Consider the following 21,086-nt stretch of genomic DNA (forward strand, 5'->3'; position numbering starts at 1 on the left):
TTTCATGTAGGGTAGACAAATGACTGTTGTTTATGTGGATCTCAACAATCCTTTACCAGACAGGCAACATTATGGTCGTGTTCAGCTTGTGGAGGTGAGATTGAATTTAATTATACTTTGTTAAAAACGAATAATACTTGTTGTTTATAGATACCTGTGTAAATTCCTTCATCTAGGTGTATATAGAACAATAAAGATTCAGATACTCATTCTCCAGTTACTATAGCTTACAATATAAATATGGCTTACTTTGTCTTAGCCGTTTAAGATAAGATAGTACTTTATTGTCATTGTATACATACAACAAAATTTATAAAGGTACTCTTTACAACTTTACAACCACAATATTAACCACTTGATCATCAGTGCCCTGATTACAATAAAGCCCCCACAGTGTCAGCAATGAGTGCCCACCAGGGCCAGCAATGAGTGACCACCAATGCACACCACTGCCAGCAATAAGTACCCACCAGTGCTCACCGCTGTCAGCAATCAGTGCCCACAAGTTCCACCAATCAGTGCCCATTAGTGATTCCAGCCAGTGCTGGCTATCTGTGAAGCCCATCAGTGCCACCCATCAATGCCCATCAGGGCCATCTATCTGTGCCACCTATCAGTGGCCAACAGTGCCACCCATCAGTGCCACCCATCAGTGCTCATCAGTGCCACATATCAATGCCACTTATCAGTGCCCATAAGTGCGGTATTTTCGTGCCTCCTCATCAGTGCCACCTAATCAGTGCCCATAAGTACCGCCTATCAGTGCCCATAAGTGCCACCTCAACAGTGCCCATGAGTGCAGCATATAAGTGCCCATCAGTTCTGCCTCATCAGTACCCATCAGTGAAAGACAATAATTACTTATTTACAAAATTTGCTGATAGAAACTAAGAAAAAAGTTTTTTTTTCCAAAAATTGGTATTTTTTTTATCACTGAACGTGAAAGAAAATCTCAATTTTTGGCTGTCCCTAGAACAGTAACAGAGGGCAAATATTTTAGTGGGGACAACAAGTAATTTCCTCACTTTAGTGGTATTTTCTCTCACGTTCTGTTATGAATATGGCATAGGTAGTAAAGGGAATACTTCCTAATGGGACACAGATTGCAAAAAAACATACTGGTGTACCCGTCACCCCTTCCTCTATTCAAAATTAGAAAAAAGTTTTGCTTTTAGTTCCATTTTAAGTACGCTCATCTGAACCCAGCACCCTTCAACCCCAATGTTTAATATCTAGCTAAACATTTTTAATTTTAATAGAGAGTGAGTAAGTATTGGAACTTATGTCCGATTCTTATTGGTGCCAGTGTGCTCCATTTAAGAGGTTTCTCTTTACTTTCTGTCTTTTTTATGGGTTTCAGACAGAATAGGAAATGGGGGAAAAGCTCCTCAAAGGAAATACAGATGGCTATGAAAAAAAAACCACATATTTTAGTATCACAGGAAAGTGTTAGAACCTTTGTCAGGATTATAGTTCTATCTACATGCCTACTTCCAGTACAGGTGGTGGGTGTCTAGCTGGAAAGAATGTGAGGGCAAATCTCCTTTATAGGGACAAAGATTACATTTAAAACTGTACAAAAATTCAACGCACTCCTGATTCTTTTCAAAACTTAAAAAAAAAAAATCTAGCTGGAGTTGGACTTTGATAAATTGGTCTATTTAAAAGTGACTTAATATCATCAGTAATGACATCCTAATTAACATCTTAATATTTATTTATTTTAAAAATTTGAGGAAAACTGACAAAAACTGACAAAACTAACTTTGCCACTGGCCCTAATAGTATTATTATTAAACATTTTCAAGCATCCCATTTTTTATTAAGAAGTTAAATGAAAAAGATTGATATATAACATGGCCATCTGGTAGAGCTGTATGCAACTATTGTATAGCTGTAGTTTGTTTTATAGTGTTAGCTAGAGTAAAAGTTTTGTATTTATCTGTTTGTGGCAATAACAGGGTTTTACAAAATCCAACAGGGAATACCAAACACAATGCAAAACTATACCCTGTACATATGGTAACATTGCAAATGTTTTTTTTGGAAATCAGACAAAAATTCCCCTGCAGGGAAGGACAGACTTCTCTTGAACTTTCATCCATCGTTTTTATAAGAGCCAAAGAGATTAAAATGGAAAAGGATATTTTGTTATTTCAACATAGTTGGCACTCTAAATAAAACTATTACTGAGTTTTTGTCATAAAGTACTGGTATGTATAGGGAGGAATGAATCAGATCAGAGAAAACGGACATAATCAAGACTGCTCATGTTCAGCCATGCTAAAATATATCCAAATAGTAAGTGATACATAGCTAGCAGATATTCATTGCAAGATCAGTCTTGTAAAGTTGCAAAGTCTCATAGACACTAGAGCAGTGGTTCTCAACCTTCTAGTGCCGTGACCCCTTGATAAAATTTCCCAAGTTGTGGGGACCCCTAACAGTAAAATTATTTTCATAGCGTGGGTTGAAAGCACCCAAGGCAAGACAAGTAATTTGCACCCCTAACACGCGGACATTTAGCGCTCCCTGAGTGCTTTCCACTTGTACAATATTAAAACCCCTTATAGTACATTTTAGGATGTACCACTCTTTCTTTGTTCAACTTTCTTTCCCTTTCATCTCTCTCTATCCTAATTCCTTGTTTTTTCCCCATCCCTCCCTCTAACTGTCTTTCTTGCTCTCTCTTTTTTTCCTTTCTCTTCCTTTTTCTTTGTTCCTCCCCCTCTTATCATCTCCCTTCCTGGGAGAGTGGTACGGGCTTCAGGAACAGCCCAGGATTTGGTGACCCCTGGCAAATCATAATTTTACCCCCCGAGGGGGTCCCAACCCCCAGGTTGAGAACCACTGCACTAGAGCCTTGATGCTTAACCTATGGTCCAGGGGCTGCATGCCGTTGGTAATTATTCTGTGGCCCGTGGGACCCCTGGTAGTCTGTGTTTTCATTAGCTAGGTACTTAGGTCAATAAAATAGATTCTTTAGACTTGGTTCTGGTAGTTGTGTTGTGCATTTTTTTCCTCTTTTAATGCTTTTTTTATCTTCTGATCAACCTTGTTAAAATAAATATTAAATGTCCACAGGTAATTTTCAGCAATCTTATTCCCTAGTCTTTGACTGTTCTGAACCATGACCTCAGTCTCCAACAACTCCTATAGTATCTCTGCATCTTTGACTATTTCCCATGGGAAGTTCACAGAGTCTGATTATCTCCTGTTGCATGCCTGCAATCTCTGACCATCTCCTGTAGGTTGTTCATAGACTTATCATCTCCCGTTGCATGCCTGCACTCTCTGATCATCTCATGTTGAATTATGACAGTACGATCATCGGTGGTTGCATGTCTGCAATGTCTAAACATCTCCTTTTTGATGTCTGCAATCTCTGATCATCTCTTGTAGGATGTTCACAGTTTGACCTAATAGTTTGCTGTTGCATACCTGCAATCTCTGACCATCTCCTTCAGAATGTCTGCAGTCTTTGACCTTCTCCTGTAGAATGTCTGCTGTCTCTGAGGCTTCGTACACACGCCCGGTTTCCTCGGCAGAATCCATCAAGAAACATCCACTGGCACAACTCTTGGGGCTGGTTTTGCTAATCTCATGTGTTTGCGTGTTAAGTAAAAGTTTGTTAAGAGACGATTTGCACTTTTCAGTCTGTTACAGCTTGAAAAATGTGTTATCTCCATTACAAATGCTACTTTTACTCCCGTCTCATACTTTATTCTGAGCAAGCGCGGGTTTCTTAGCATACACACGCTCGAGTTTCTCGTCAAAAACCAGCCCGACGAGGAACATTTATCTTTTTTAGAACTAGATAGGCTTTAGTAGATGATTTCCATTCCTTTGCAGTTACAGTATTCTGCTCCCTTAGGCCCTCTGTTTTATTTAAAATCAACATGTCTGTTATACAGTGTAAGAACTTGAAAGTTGTTTTAAGTATTACAAACATCAGATCAGTACTGAGAATCTGGCCTGATAGCATAACAGGAGGCACTGCACTGCATTTACAGATTTCATTCTTAGTTTCATCATATGCCCAGCACGGAGCTTGCTTTTTCAGACTTACTAATATTACTAATATGTGAACAGAGCTTAGAACTGATGAGGAGTATACATTAGTTGGGTCTAGGGTTAGACAAGGTATTATGATGATGTGGTCATAAAGACTTCAGGAATGCCATCTTTTGCTAACTGGGGATTTGCACACTAGGACTGTTCACAGAAAGGCTTTCAAGATCTGTGCACACCACAGAAAGTACAGACAACCTCATGGAAATTAGCTAAACAGCACAATCCCAGTCCAATTTTAGTACCAGCTGCAATCACTGGGTAAGGATCCAATATTACTGGGCTTCCCTAGTGGGAGATCATATCAGTATATGACCATAGGAAGCGCACAGAGTTTTTCATACTTAGATGAAATCTGTAAACCACAAGGCCATAATTGTTCTCTTTCCTGTGCAATAAAGGGCAATGCCATATTTCATGGTAAACTTGGAGAGCACATCCTGGTAGCTGAGCGATGGATTTCATGACAAGCATATGTACTACTGTCTATAGCCATCCTGTTGCTGGCTGTACACCTGCCAATGCTGTGGCAATTGTGGAAGGTTTTTTATTAGCTTTCAATTGCAGAACGAGTTACATGGATTTGCATATATTTGGCCCAAGGGTCCCAAGTCTTTTCAAATTGCTTCACCTGATCATTGCACTGAACAGAAGTCAGCCTGTGTGTACGGGACTTTAGGGCCAGATTCACGTAGAATCGCGGCGGCGTAACGTATTCTAGATAAGTTACACCGCCGCAATTTTTCATCGCAAGTGCCTGATTCACCAAGCACTTGCGATGAAAACTACGCCCCGCGGCCTCCGGCGTAAGGCGGGCCAATTTAAATTGGCGTGTGCCATTTAAATTAGGCGCGCTCCCGTGCCGGACCTACCGCGCATGCTCCGTTTCCGAACTCCCGCCGTGCTTTGTGCGCCGTGATGTCATTTTTTTGAATGGCGACGCGCGTAGCGTACTTCAGTATTCCTGGACGGCTTACGCAAACGACGTTGATTTTTAAATTTCGACATGGGAACAACGGCCATACTTTAGACAGCAATAAACTTGCTGACTAAAGTTAAGGCACCAAAAAAAAAGTGTAAATTTGCGACGGGAAACTTGACTAGTGGCGACGTAGCGAACGCGAAAAACCGTTGTGGATCCGCCGTAACTCCTAATTTGCATACCCGACACTGGTTTACGACACAAACTCCCCCCAGCGGCGGCCGCGGTACTGCATCCTAAGATCCGACAGTGTAAAACAATTACACATGTGGGATCTTAGGGATATCTATGCGTAACTGATTCTATGAATCAGTCGCATGGATAAAAAAAGAGATACGACGGCGTATCAGGAGAAACGCCGTCGTATCTCATTTGTGAATCTGGCCCTTAGTCTTTGTTTACTACAAGAGATCTCAGCCACTGGTTCATTCAATTTTATTTCAGCAGTCATTCAGCAAGGATGCCTTTTTATGACATACAAATAGTTGACTCGTAGAAATAGAAATCTGCCCATAGAATACAGTTATTAAAATGTGCAGCCAGCAAATTCAGTATGAAGAAAAATGTGCAGCAAGCAAGTAAACCATGCACATACCATTATATTTTGTTGACTTTACAATATTAGCTTATATATAACAAGTATGCTTTTTCTTTACACTAAGATCTGTATAAGTATATAGAAGATTATACTTGATGTCTCAAATGATATTTAGGTTGAAAAAAAAAATGTTGTCAGGGGAAATATTTATTATAGGGATCATGCTATATTAAAATAGTTCTGTTTCAGTCTAATTGATGTCATATTAGAAACATGGGATGTCATTACATCATTATTGAGCTGACATTATTGTATTGTGCTGTTATAATTCAGGGGAACTTCCGGCATGCAAGCAGCAACAGCTTAGTGTCTCGAGAGGAGCTTATGATGATCTTGTCCAGACTGGAAAGTTTACATATCCGAGCCTTGTATTTCACTGAGACTCAGCGCCTCACCCTTGGAGAGGTTGGCCTTGAAGACATCACCATCTCAGGAAGTGGGCGTGTAGCACACAGTGTAGAGATATGTGCATGCCCTCCCGAATATACAGGTGATTCATGCCAGGTAGGTTTGCGGTCAGTCTCCTTCCTTATCTAACATTATGACCCAACATTTAATCAGACACAACAAAGATTTGTCAATGCCAAGTTTTCTTTCAAACAATAGATTTATGGATAGTGTATGGTACAATCTTTATGCAATGGGTTTATTCTGTACAGGCACCATGCTTTTTACGCTATACCCATATTTCACGTCATTATTAGTGTGAAAATCTAGTAGGGAAGGACGATAATCCCAAGTGAGCCATGTCCCCAAGAAAAGTAGTGCCTGCTTTGCCACCATAAGTGATGGGTTGATGGTCATAACTGTTCCAAGGTGTACGTTTTGATAGGTATTAGTTTTTAATGAATTGGAGGCATGACATCTGTGTTACGTGAAAAACTCTTGTTGGGCTATATATATTCACCAATTGAAAGCTGCAGTTTCTTGTGTTTTCTTTTTGCAAGACCAATGCACCTCTACCTCACTACTACCTTTGCAACTGGATTTCCTACAGGTGTCCATTGATGACAAGGCATAACAGTACCCAGAGCTTTTTTTCTCAGAAAATAGGTGCAGGAACTCAACCACGACCCCGTTCAGATTTCACAAACAGTAGAAGGGTATTAAAGGGGCATTAAATACCAGGATTGCATTACAAACAGAGTGCAGAGTTCAGGGGGGTTACACACAGAGTACAGAGCTATCACTTGTAAACACAGAATCCAGACTTCTGTGTTTACAAGTGATTGTGGTGAGCAGGCACCAAAGGGTCTGAGCCAAAGGTGGTGGAACTGAGTTCCCCCAAGTTCCCCCTGAAAAAAAGCCCTGACTGTACCTAAAGTTCTACCGTTGTGGAGCTAAGAAAGAAAGAAACACACATTTCTTTGCATACCTCCCAACTTTTTGAGATGGGAATTTGGGACACCTACTAGCAAAAGTATGTAGGCAAAGGACACACCCCCTTAAAGGAGGATTTACCAAAAATTAAAGATTAGTTAAACCCACAAGGGCTTTTTTTTTTTTACCTCTACTATTCCTTTTATTGGCTTTTGAAATTTACAAATGCAGCAATTTAGAAATTGGATACAAGGTTTAGCACTGGGAAACACTTTTTGAAAGATAAATAGTGCATTTTATATACAACTATATAGATCAGACCAAAATGAGGGACAAATGAGGTGGAAAGAGGGACAGAGGGACATTGCTTTAAATCAGGGACAGTCCCTCAAAATCAGGGACAGTTGGGAGCTATGTTCTTTGGATCTGCAGGTAACTTGGAGTTTAAGAAAATCTACAATAAATAAAATATGTATGTACACATACTGTATATTTACATGTACAAAAACAGAAAGCATATAAATCTCTAATAAAAGATGATAGAAAAATCTAGCCAGCAATGCTGATGCTCCTTCACGGTCCTTTCAAACTTGTCAGTTTTCCAACAGTAAAATGCATACACTAGGTAGAAATGCAGTGAATTAGTATGTGAGTAGATTTCTATAGCTGCAACCTAGGGTATATGTAACCATTTCAAGAACCATGTGTAAGTTTTTAAACCACTAGTGCTACTGTAGAAAAAAGTGCAAATGTTATTGCTTGATTGTTATGTAATAACACTAAAAACTATGGGCTAGATTCAGGTAGGACTTACGCCGACGTATCTCGAGATACACCGCGTAAGTCTAAATGTGCGCCGTCGTATCTATGCGCCATACCCACAGAACTAGATACGCCTGAAAATAGGCTTCTCCTGACAGACGTAACTTTCTTTCGCCGGCGTATCGTAGGCGCATATTTACACCGAACGCATCTGGCGCACCCATTGATTTCCTATGCAAATATGCAAATGAGGGAGATACGCCGATTCCCGAACATACGCGCGTCCGGCGCGGTGCGCGTAAGTTGTACGCCCGGCCTAAAGTTACCCCTCATAAAGCAGGGGTAACTTTGCACCAGACTTGCACAAGTCAGCTGGAGAGTAGCTGCAGCAGCACTGTTACGGACGAGCTGAGCAACCGCACTTGCAGGACAACACATGGCAGCCGTGGTCCTAGAACTACTAATGGGTCCATCGCCACGTAGGAGAGCACGGGAGAGGAAATACCGCACGCGCATGAACGTCTTTGTCATGGGTGATTCGGAGGTGTTTCGCATTTTCAGATTCAGCCCTGAAGCCATCCTGGAATTAGCCACAACCCTGCATGATGATATCACCAGCAATACAAAACGCTCACATGCAGTGCAGCCACTGGTCAAGGTACTGGCAACACTGCATTTCCTTGCAAGTGGATCTTTTCAGCGTACAAGTGGAGTCGTGGCTGGGATGTCACAATCCACCATGAGCAGATGCGTGCACCAGGTTATCCCCGCAATCCTTACACGCATGTCCCACCACTTCATCAAACCCACCAATGAGCATCTGTGGCAGAAGGCAATGCGGGATTTCTTCATGATTGCAGGATTCCCACGCACCGTGGGGGCCATTGATTGCACACATGTGACACTACGGCCCCCCCGTGCCACAGAGCACATATACCGTAATCGTAAGCAGTGGCATTCCATCAACGTACAGGTGATAGCCGATGCCCAATGCCTCATATGGCACGTCCGTGCCAAACACCCAGGGTCCAGCCACGACAGCTACATATACCGTCAAAGCAACATCCCCACAGAATTTGAGCAGAACGTGTACAGGGATAGCTGGCTGGTTGGTGAGTGACATGGGTGTCAGGCATGACTGTCCGACCCCTCGATGCAGACATCACGAGGGGCACATGCACGACTAACATCCTCCTGTCTTTTCCCTTCCAGGTGACTCTGCATATGCACTTGGGCCCCATCTCATGACTCCATTCCGGAATCCCGAAACCAGAGGAGAGAGAAAATAAAATGATGCACACATACGTACCCGTGCAGTGGTGGAGCGCACATTTGGCCTCCTGAAGTCCCGTTTCCGATGCCTGGACACGTCCGGGGGGGCCCTGTTGTATTCCCCAAACTTTGTGTGCCAGATCATCGGTGCATGTTGCGTGCTGCACAACTACGCTATGAGAAAGGGCCTGGAGATTGACATACGTGATGACTTGACCCCCGAACCACACAGTCCCCCCCAAACCGAGGCTACCCCATCTGCTAAGGGAAGAGCAGTCAGGAGATGTCTGGTGGTAGGCATCTTTGCACGTTAAACACACACATTCATCATGGCACAAGGAGAATGCATGCATGCACACCACTGTGGTCCCTAGCTCACACACACCACATCCACATCACATTGGGTTAGCCCAAGTCCACCATGCAGGACTTGGGAGCAGCAACGCAACGCCAAGGCCCCAATTATGTCGCTGTCCATTCATACCACATTCACACGGTCGTGGGGATAACGTCTCCCCGATGACCCAGGGTGACACCCCTTTGCTGGCAGGAGTGTCACCCCCACATTCACACACCAGTCACACTGTAGCCTGCACTACTGATCGTGTGCAGTAATGTAAAAAAAAATCACTCCTCACTGGAGCATAAATAAAAATATAACTCCTCACCGGAGCATAAATAAAAATATAACTCCTCACCGGAGGCCACAAAATAAAAAAAAGGCACTCAATTGCCCCGTCGTGGGCTCCGCCTGGTGCCACGTCTCTGGCTCCTCACTTGCCTGGGGGCAACTTCAGGTGGGGGTGGGGCATCAGCAGGAGACTCCTCCTCAAGTCTGCCACTCCTGACAGGTTCTGGCTGCCTGCCCTCCAACACCAGGGCTATGCGGGTGAGCACCGCAGTGGTCTCTGCATGCATCTGCAGCTGGCGGGTGGTGGTCTGCTGGTGCTGGCGCCTCCTGTGCCTCCCCTCCGCAGCGATGGCAGCCGTGTTGGCCCTTACAGCCACTGTGAGGCTCTTGACCTCTGTCACGAGGCGTGACGTTGTGGCCTGCAGATCCCCAACACAGGTCACAACAGCTGCACAGTTTGCATTTATATCCTGCAGACAGTCAGGTATTTGTACCGAGGAGGCCAGGCTGTCTGCAAGACGCTGCATGTCGCGGGCAACAGCACCCACATGTTGGGTCTGGCGGCCCTGATCCCTCGCCAGAGTTTCCTGCAAGGCTTCAGGAACACCCCTGTTTTTTTCGGATGGCCTTCCTGGGGGCAGGAGAGGCTTGGGGCCGTGCATATGGTGAGGACCTTAATGAGCTTCCCCTGATGATGGAGGAGGGGGAAGATCTTCCTATGATGGGGGAGGAGGGTTAAGAGGGTCCCATGATGGGGGAGGAGGGTTGAGAGGGTCCCATGATGGGGGAGGAGGGTTGAGAGGGTTCAGGGATGCTGGGATTTTCCTCCACGAGGTAGAACGCGTCCTCCAGGTCCCCGTGCTCCTCCACTACTTCCTCGTGAGGTAGGGGCACTCTCATCCCTGGATGGCGTGGGTCGCCCAGCAGCCGACGACGGCCCAGCTCCCTCCAGCAAATCTGTGGATGACACAAAGCATTCACATGTTGTCACATATTCCCTTCCACCCCCTCACATGCTACACACCGTATAGGAGATAAAACACACTTACCTGACCTCAAGGACTGCTCACCGGAGTCCAATCCCTCCATGCCCTCCACCTGCTCACACTGCAGGCATTGGGCGATCATCTCCTCCTCATCTTTTAACCGCATAGATGAGGCTGGTCCTCCTCCCGTGCCGCTGGCATGCTTCCTTATAGCTGCATTCTTCCTCCTGGACCTTTACGTCTCAGATCATTGATCTTTTTTTGTATATCCTCGGGGGTCCTGGTGGCATTCCCCAAGGCACTGACCTGCAGGCTTAGCTCCCCCAGGATCTCCTTCTTCCTAGCCTTGCTGGTCTGGTGACTGAGGGCACCATGGAGGTATTTGTCATATTCGACTATCCCAGCAACGATTATTGATTTCTCCTCCTTGGAGAAGTTTTTTTTCCTCCTCTCCGTTCCTCCATTACCAGCAGCCACCATCGCACAGCAAAATTATGTTGCTCAGGGGGGGGGGGGGGAAGCAGGATGTAATTTTGCGCCGGACGGGCGCATGTCTGGGCATATTTATCCGTTCGGCGTAAGCCAGTGGGCCGGCGTATCCCAGGAAGTTGAGCCGGCTCCGTTCATGATACGCTGGGCGTAAGCCACTGCTCCATGCTCAGGCCATCATTTGCATAAGGTCACACCCACTTACACTTACGCCTTCAAATTTACGTTACGCCAACGCAACGTTGGGAGGAAGTGCTTTGTGAATACTGTACTTCCCTCACAGAGTTACGTCGGTGTAGCGCATATGAGATGCGCTACGCCGGTATAAAGATGCGCCAATCTACCTGAATCTAGCCCTATGTTTCTAGTACAGAGCATGTTATTACAAATTAAATATATGTGTAAAATAGGTTTTATTTAATGAGACACAGCAAAAATAAATTACATATGACTGTATACTGCTGAGTTATTGAAAAAAAAGTTTACAAATAAATAGTATATAAAAAATATATATAACTGCAAAGTATAATAGCTAAAGGGAGAAGAGTAGGGTGAAATAAATGGTGACTCATTGGGGTAAACTAAGGCCTCGTACACACGATAGGTTAACCAGAGGACAACGGTCTGATGGACCGTTTTCATCGGTCCAAACCGATCGTGTGTGGGCCCCATAGGTTATTTAACCATAGGTTAAAAAAAAGCAAACTTGCTTTAAAATGAACCTATGGATTCCTAACCGATGGGAAAAAAACGATCGTTAGTAGGCACGACACATGCTCAGAATCAAGTCGACGCATGCTTGGAAGCATTGAACTTCGTTTTTTTCAGCACGTCGTTGTGTTTTACGTCACCGCGTTCTGACACGATCGTTTTTTTAACTGATGGTGTGTAGGCACGACGGACCATCAGTCAGCTTCATCGGTTAACCAATGACAACGGTCCTTCAGACCGTTGTCCTCTGGTTAACCTATCGTGTGTACGAGGCCTAACAGTTAACAAAGGGTTAAAAATTAAAATTTGCATTAAAAACTTAAAACTTTTCACATGTGAAGATGGTTTAACTCAGTGGTCATCAACCCTGTCCTACAGGGCCCACTAACAGGCCAGGTTTGCAAGATAACTGAAATACATCACAGGTGATATAATTTGCTTCTCAGTGATTGCAGTATTCTGGACTGCATCTCCCCATGGTAATACATAAAACCTGGCCTGTTAGTGGGCCCTGTAGGACAGGGTTGATGACCACTGGTTTAACTGATGTTATAAAAACAGTTATGTCCAAACCGTGGGCCGAATGTAGCCCTTTTTCTTGCCTTTATCCGATCCTCGGGGCACCATTCCTTACTCTGACAACAATAGTGGGGCACAATTCCTCGCACTGACACCACTGATGGGGCATTAGTTCTCCCACTGACACCGTTGATGAGGCACCATTCTGTTCAGTGACATCAACCATTCCTCCCACTTAACAGTCCATATTCCTATCACACATGTTCCTGGAATGGGCTACCTAAAGTACCAGATGCTGCAGCGACCACCAGATGCCTAATGGAGCATACACAACACATTATATATATATTTACCAGCGCACCACTGATCTTTAGTCAAGTCCAAATGATTTTTATTGAAGAAAAATCACATGACAGTGTAGTGCAATGTTTTGGAGCCATGCAGGACCCCTTCGTCAGGCATTTCCCCCACTGACACCAATGATGAGTCACTATTTTTTCTACTGACATCAACGATAGGGCACTGCACTATTCCTCTGACTGACACCAACAATGGGGCCCTATTACTTCTTCTATCAATGATGGGTTACTATTCCTCCACCTAATGGACACAGGTGCTATTTAACTTTCTTAACCCCACTGACAACTAAACCTAAGACATTCGGGTTGATTTACTAAAGGCAAATGCACTGTGCACTCCAAGTGCACTGCAAGTGTACTTGAAAGTGTAGTCACTGTAGATCTGAGGGGAAGATCTGAAATGAGGGGAAGCTCTGCTGATTTCCATCATCCAAAAATGCGTTTTTTTTTTCTTGCATGTCCTCCTCAGAGCTACAGCAATTACACTTCCAAATGCATTTGCAGTGCACTTGTAATGCACAGAGGATTTGCCTTTAGTAAATTAACCCCCCTGTAAATTCCCATTGACACTCTGGCATTTTCTACTCCCTCTGGCCACAGTCCCTCTGGCCACAGCCCAGGCCTCCTAAAGTCTGAAGAACAGTAAACTGACCCTTTGTTTACAGAGCTTGGAGCCCGCTGTTATAAAATAACGAAATGTGTTGTATATTAAATATTGTTGCCACATATTTATCAGTAAACACTGCTTGTTGGCTTCATTTACACAGGAGCTACTGTTTGGGCTCCTGCAAGACCCAGCTGTCAAACTGACTTCTGGTTCCAAATATTACAGATACAGTGGCTGTAGTGTTAAAGCGGTGGTTCCCCTAAAAATAAACTTTTGACATTGCATTTGCTACAATAATTACAATTAGAATCGGCTGGTTTTATGTAAAAAATACCTCCGTACGTAGCGTTTGGTATATTCGTTCCCACCGCCACTTCCGGGTACGACGTACGGAGGTATTTTTTACATAAAACCAGCCGATTCTAATTGTAATTATTGTAGCAAATGCAATGTCAAAAGTTTATTTTTAGGGGAACCACCCCTTTAAGCCTCGTACACACGACCAAGGAACTCGACGGGCGAAACACATCATTTTCCTAGTCGAGTTCCTTGTTAGGCTGTCGAGGAATTTGACAAGGCAAGTTTCTCCTTTCCCGTCGAGGAAATAGAGAACTTGCTCTATTTTTGGCTCGTCGAGTTTCTCGACAGTTTCCTCGACGAAAATGTACAGACGACCGGTTTCCTCTGCAAAAAAATATCTCCCAGCAAGTTTCTTGCTGGTTTTTGCCGAGAAACTCGTCGTGTGTACGAGGCCTAAGGAATAGGGGTGTTGAGGGCAGAAGCGGAGCAAAGGGTGTTTGAAGTACTGACCTAAAAAATTTTTTTTAGGTTACAACTTTTATGCTTAAGGTGGTTAAACATATTTTATTATTATATAACGCATACTTTAATAAGAAATGTTTTAAAAGCACTGAGGTATGCAGTTATACTCATGAAAAATATACATTACTGCATATGCATAAGGTGAAAGGGCCATGCATCCAAGTAACTCTATGTTTTAAGATAAGGTTTTATGGTTTGTTAACGTTTCTATTTTTATTATTTATTTGCACCTGTCAACTTTTTAAGATGTAGATCATTATTCAACTCTGTACCTTGCCCATACTACTTCTTGTTTCCTTTTTTACCAAATAAAAACTTTGGATAAACACAGGAAGTCCCTAGGACGTTATTAATGTATTTTACGTCTTTCACAGACGTAATAGCTGACAAGGATTTACAATCACCTGTACGATCCAATAGGCTAATGATACAATTGAAAACCCTAATGCTATCATTGAGGAATAGCAGAACGTGCAGCATGTAAAGGCTTGTTTGTATAGAGGCTCTGAGCAGCCTCTGGTCTAACTGTGCTATGCTAAAAATATGTAGCCCAAAGGAAGCCGTGCCACCTCTGACTGATCCATCACACATACATCCTACTTGTCTGCGGTATTACGCAGGCAGTGATTTACCATACAAGTGGTCTAGAAATGTCTGACTCTCCCAGGGTGGAGGCGATGTGTTATCAGACACACCTTAGATACACTACTGTATACTAAACTGCCTGTTGGGCCTTGGGGCCACATATATTTATTACACAATATGACTCATGCTGTGATCTGAGAGGTGGAGCGTAACACAGCACCATGTATGCCTAGCAGTTATCCTGGATACCTGAGTCAGAATTCTGCCGTATAAGAGGGATGTCACAAGGTGGATGACAGTTTTGTAAGCACAGACTGCACTTTGGAGAATGGGTGCCCACTGACAGGCTGCAGGAGCAGTACAGAAGAACTTTCTATATTTATATATTAATATATATTACTATTTAAATCCTATAAGGAACTGTTTGTAGAATCAGAATCAAGTAGAAGGAGCTTTTCATTTTTCCTAAAAGGAAGATGTTTTGCCTGGCAAGCTTTTTGACCAGCCTGGTGCTTTGTGGTGTAGCTGGCATACAGCAGAGATCAGGGTTCCTGCAAGTCCCTCATAGTTTTAATCAACAGCAGAATATCTTGGATGGACATGCGAACAAGGTGAGACATGTATGTGTATTTAGCATGTGGTCAAATAATTCCTATGTAGACAAATTAATCATTTGACGAGGGCAGCTCAAAAGTACCGGTATGTTTGTTTTATGATGTTTGAATCCCTTGTTTTTACTATTGCCTTCTATGTGCTTTGGAATTATGATGTTTTGTATATCAACAGATATTTTGCTGGAATAGTTATATATGATAGAGCAGAATGTATTACATGTACAGTACTGACATTGATACTGATGTTTATTACTTCAGCCAAATATAGCTGGCAACCTGTAAAACGTGTAAGCTGTATTATTGTATTAACATTTTATTCTATTTTATTTTCAAATACGTTTTTTTGTGAAACATAGCACAGACTTCATAAAATGAAGACTTTTTTAATTAATGAATATTATTCAGGGACACAAAATCATTCCTTTAACCAGTGGTACACCCAGAGCTGTTGGTTTTTAGCATAAATAATAATTTCCCTTTGGGATTAATTAAGTATTCTGAATTTTAATCTGAATATAGTCTCAAATTAGCCATTCATTCCAAATTGCATTGCATATTATTATTATTATACAGGATTTATATAGCGCCAACAGTTTGCGCAGCGCTTAGCATACAGTTGTTTTTATATATATATATATATATACGGTATAACGGTATACATATATATATATATATATTTATTTATTTTCATTTAGAATACATTATTTTTTTATATATACATACAGTCCAAAGACTGGTGCAGGCAGATTTTGTGAAAGTGTCTCTCATGCATTCCAAAAATGGTGAAGAGTGCGCCAAATTCATATATCTGTCTAAAACTTGTACTTGAATTTAGCTCATGCTGCAACACATTTAGAATGCACATGAGAGGCCTCATACACACGACCGAGTTCCTCGGCAAAAACCAGCAAGAAACTTGCTGGGAGATATTTTTTTGCAGAGGAAACCGGTCGTGTGTACACTTTCGTCGAGGAAACTGTCGAGAAACTCAACGAGCCAAAAAGAGAGCATGTTCTCTATTTCCTTGACAAGAATGGAGAAAATTGGCTAGTCGAGTTTCTCGACGGCTTCACAAGGAACTCGACGAGCAAAACGATGTGTTTTGCTTGTCGAGTTTCTCGGTCGTGTGTACGAGGCCATACACTTTTGCAGAATCTATCTGAGCCAGTTTTTGTCTCTGTCTGCCAAAAGAGAGTTGGTTTTAATTAGCGCCACTTTTACATTTGGCACATTCATTGCGACACACTTTGGCACATTTTAGAACTCAGTGAATGTGGTGCACGAGTCGCTTTTTCGGAACCAAAAGTGTTGCAAATGCTTCATGAACTTGGTGCAATATATTGACAAGAGGGATTAATGCCAGAAAAGTGGCACAGCCGCTTTATTGAATTCCCCCCACAGTTGTTTGAGGCTAGTTGGCCATCATCAGTGCAGTGCATGAAAGCCATGGCTTCTATAAAGAATCACTTGGAGGAGCCATTATATATTTGGAATTTGTGATGGAAATGATGACATGTAAATACAAGTTTTTTGAAAGAAGGCTCTATTGTGCTTCACAGTGGATTAGTGTGGGACTTGAGGTTTCTTTAGTGTAATCTCTTTTTTAGTATTTTGAATAGGCAGTACAAGAACAGATCGCATAGAAGAAGCACAGGACATATACATACAAGTTATTGATGTAAAAGTATCACTCATACACTACTATGTATACATCATAACTGGGCATTGGTATGGTGGAAGCATTCTTATTGTGCATAAATATTTCCAGTATTATCAGTTAGGTATACATAAAAATAGTTTGCAACACTCCTCGATATCGCTAGTATTGCTTTAGTTAACAGACCTTCTCTTTTTGGTTGCCTCAAGCTTACCTGACCATGACCTGTTTGGTTTTACTAATAAATGTTTTACAGTAGTGTTATTTTAAGTAGCAATTTCCTCTACAGTGAAGATTACAATGAGTTGGGACTCATCTACTAACAAACATTATTATTAGGTTTAAATTGAAAAGCAACCACATTATTTCATGTTGCACTGATTCGATTTTTGTGCCATTTCTCATAAAATACTTGTATACTACATAGACTGCAAAGCAGGAGTTGTGGGACCTGTCTAATACTATATGGAGAAGGGCAATAAACTGGTGCTACCCATGACAACCAATCAGATTTCAGCCTTTATTAATTTAGGGTGGCCAGTGAAAGTTGGCTTCTGTGGTTTCTACTCTATGGGGATTATTTACAAAAGCCAAATCTACTTTGCACTACAAGTGCAAACTACAAGTGCAAAGTGCAGTTGATATTTCACTGAAAGTGCACTTGGAAGTGCAGTCGCTGTAAATCTCAGGGGTAGATCTGAAATGAGGGGAAGCTTTTCAGATTTTATTATCCAATCATGTGCAAGCTAAAATGCTGTTTTTTTATTTCCGTTGCATGTCCCCCTTGGATCTACAGCGACTGCACTTCCAAGTGCACTTTCAGTGCAATTTCAAGTGTACTTTGCGCTTGTACTTTGCACTTGTAGTGCTAAGTGGATTTACCTTTCGTAAATTACCCCCTATGTATAGCATGCTATAACTTACTAATAAATATCAAGGTTATTTAACAAAATAGAGCATTGTCTCAAGGGCAATGCCATTATTGTCAATGCAGCAATTATCTTTCATCATTCTGATTGTTGTAAACGGCAAAATTGTGAAATCTGATTGGTAGAGGTGGAGTACTGCAGTTGGCATAATATTACTGTTTGTTCTTGGTAAACAAATCAGCATGTCTTTATTTGTGAGAATTTAAGTGGATTACAAAGATTTCCTGATGAGTACAGTCAAACGTTTATAAGGTTATGTTCCCACAGAAACTTGTAATTACATAATAAATCAGCTACTTAATATGCCTCTATTTTATTAGTAATAATGCAACAATACGTTTGTCGGGGCCTGTAGATCTCATCAGCGGCCAAAGATCTGTATGTGCTCTGCATGTGAGTGCTTGTTCTCTGAATGGCTTCAGTCATTTTTTTCTATGTTCTTTCATTAAAACAATGCACCTGGGGTCTTACTGTACAAAGCCTCAGTCAAGATGCCTTAACCTGCTCCAGATGAGATCATGTTCACGGCGCTATAATGTTTGCTGACTTCAAATAAATAACAACCAAATTGTAGAGTTGCCATACCTCAAAAAAGAAAAAAAGTGGTCTGCTAATGGTATTTTGATTGTAATGTATTTGCTTTAAAGATAAATATTATTTAAAAGTTGTTGATCACCTTCCATATATATTTGTGATTGGATGGATTTGAGCGCTATTATTGATTGGTGGCAGTTTAAATGAATGAATATGTTTTACTTGTTTTTTTTGTAATTAGCATGATATGATTGAGAACAGAAAAGCAACAGACAAAGAGCATCAGTAAAGCAAAGTAATTCCAAAAAAGCTTGAGCCATTAATAAGCCCTGAAGCGATTTTGGATGTGTTTCAGAATGCACTGAATTGCATGTTAAGTGAGATAACATTGCTTTCCATTGAGATCATTCACACTTATGCGTTTGAAACATGATGCGATTTCCAGAAGGGTCCTGTGCGGGTTTGTTGCAATGCGTTTTATAGCCCCATAGATTTGAATGGAAACCAAAGTCATAGGTGATCAAATGGATGGCAATTTCAGTGCTTTTTCTTTGACAGTGTCCTGTATTTGTGAAGTCCTTTTTCTCTCTCTCCAGAAGGGAGAACAGAAATCGCAGCTGTGTCCAATCGAATCAATCGCAACAGAATCGTACCGCAACTGCCCTTTGAAAATGCATAGAAATCGCACTGCATCAGTGTGAAATAGGGTTAAAGGTCAAATGAATTAAAGTCAGTTTGCACTTTTGTAATCAGGATCACCCCTTATGCCCGCGTCCGCATCAGAATCCACCCTTACATCAGCATACCCCCTTACAAAGAGTCCCCCTTACATTCAGATTCCAACCTTAACTTACCTCATATATGTGCAGTGCAGCTGTAGCAGCACAGCATAAGGTGGAGCAGGTCTGGGCAGAGGAAGTTCCATTCTCCTGCAAATGCTGGGGCAAGCACTGCCAGTGGAACTCTGCTGGCCTACAATGAGATCTGTGTATGAGCACAATGGGCCCACACAGAGGATACGCCACTGACTTTAGCTGCGGGCTAGAAAAAATCTTGCAGAGGGCCACATTTGGCATGGAAGCCTTGGTTTGGAGACCCATGGTTAGTAAGGATAGAACAAAAAATGGAAAGCAGCTGATTAATATATTTCTAGCAAGAGTGATGCAGGTCAGAGGGGCATTAAATAAGCAGATTCCTCAGGACTCACTGCTAGCCAATTCTGATGCCTCATAGGCCTCGTACACACGACTGTTTTCCTCGACAAAATCCATCGAGGAACTTGGTGGCAGAGCTTTTTTGCCGAAGAAAACGGTCGTGTGTATGTTTTTCGTTGAGAAAACTGTCGTGGTTCTCGAACGAGAAAAAAAGAGAACAAGTTCTCTTTTTTTCTCGTCGGGAGTCTCAATTTCCTCGTCATGTTTCTCGTCGGGCTGGTTTACAACGAGAAACACGTCCGTGCGTATGCTTAGAAACCGGTGCATGCTCAGAATAAAGTATGAGACGGGAGCGCACCTTCGGTAAAAGTAGCGTTTGTAAGGGAGATAGCACATTCGTCACGCTGTAACAGACTGAAAAGCGCGAATCGTCTCTTACCATACTTTTTCTTAACACGCAGTAACATGAGATTAGCAAAAGCAGCCCCAAGGGTTGTGCCAGTGGAATCAAACTTCCCCTTTATAGTGCCGTCGTACGTGTTGTACGTCACCGCGTTTGAGAACGACGAGATTTTGTCTTGACAGTGTGTACGCAAAGAAAGCTTGACAAGATTCTCGACAAGCCTGACAAGGAACTCGTCGAGGAAAACGATGTTTCCTTTACGACGAGTTTCTCGGTCGTGTGTACGAGGCCTTACACACAACCGGTTTTCCCCATGAGAAAACTGCAATTTCTTAGATTGGTCGGGAAAACCAGTCGTGTGTATGCTTCATAGCAGTTTTTCCGACAGGAAAACTGTGGTGAAAAAAATTAGAACTTGTTTAATTTTTTCCCGCCACGAATCGCTGCATTTTTTTTCTGGAAGTTTTCCTATGGGGAAACACTGCGAGGGAGCATACACACAGCCGTTTTTCCAGACCAAAGCTCTCCTGGCAGTTTTCCTGTCGGGAAAACTGGCCGTGTGTACAGGGGAAAAGTGACCAAGCTGGTTCTCGGTTTTCCCCTTGGTTTAAGACCGCCGGGAAAACCGATGGTGTGTACGAGGCATAATGGTCGTATCAAATTACTGAGAATAGAAAGAGATAACCGTGTCAACATTTTCTAAGTCAGGATAGAACTGTAGGTTGCGTTTGATGTTTTGTGACAGAAGAAAAACTAATATAGGAATGGGGAAAAAAGGTGGTAATAAAATCCTTTTATTGAAGAGAAATCTGTGAATACAAGTGTAATACATTTACTGAAAATGTTTTTGAAACAGGAGAAAAGGCAGAATTAGAATTAACCATTGTGTAGGGCTCTATATCTGCATGACTCCCAACTGCTTCACCAGTTGAAATTCCCAACACATCAAACCCCAAGAATTTTTTTTTATATATTTTGTACCATAACCTTTCCTTCGATATATTACTTTTGTGGACTAAGTATGTTTTCTGCAAGTACAGAGAAAATGCTGTTGATCCTGCAAGAGATTCATTGTTCTTGT

General features: G+C 42.3%; 1 protein-coding gene across 1 annotated transcript in view; it reads left to right on the top strand.

Moving 5' to 3' along the window:
• LAMA3 (laminin subunit alpha 3) overlaps window positions 1-21,086 on the top strand; it is a 237,299-nt gene that overhangs the window by 145,135 nt on the left and 71,078 nt on the right. The window contains exons 39-40 of the mRNA XM_040354074.1: window positions 11-94; window positions 5,925-6,155. Coding sequence (XP_040210008.1) covers window positions 11-94; window positions 5,925-6,155 — 315 coding nt within the window. The remainder of the gene's footprint in view (window positions 1-10; window positions 95-5,924; window positions 6,156-21,086) is intronic.

Source organism: Rana temporaria, chromosome 5, assembly GCF_905171775.1.
Source record: "Rana temporaria chromosome 5, aRanTem1.1, whole genome shotgun sequence".
NCBI lineage: Eukaryota > Metazoa > Chordata > Amphibia > Anura > Ranidae > Rana > Rana temporaria.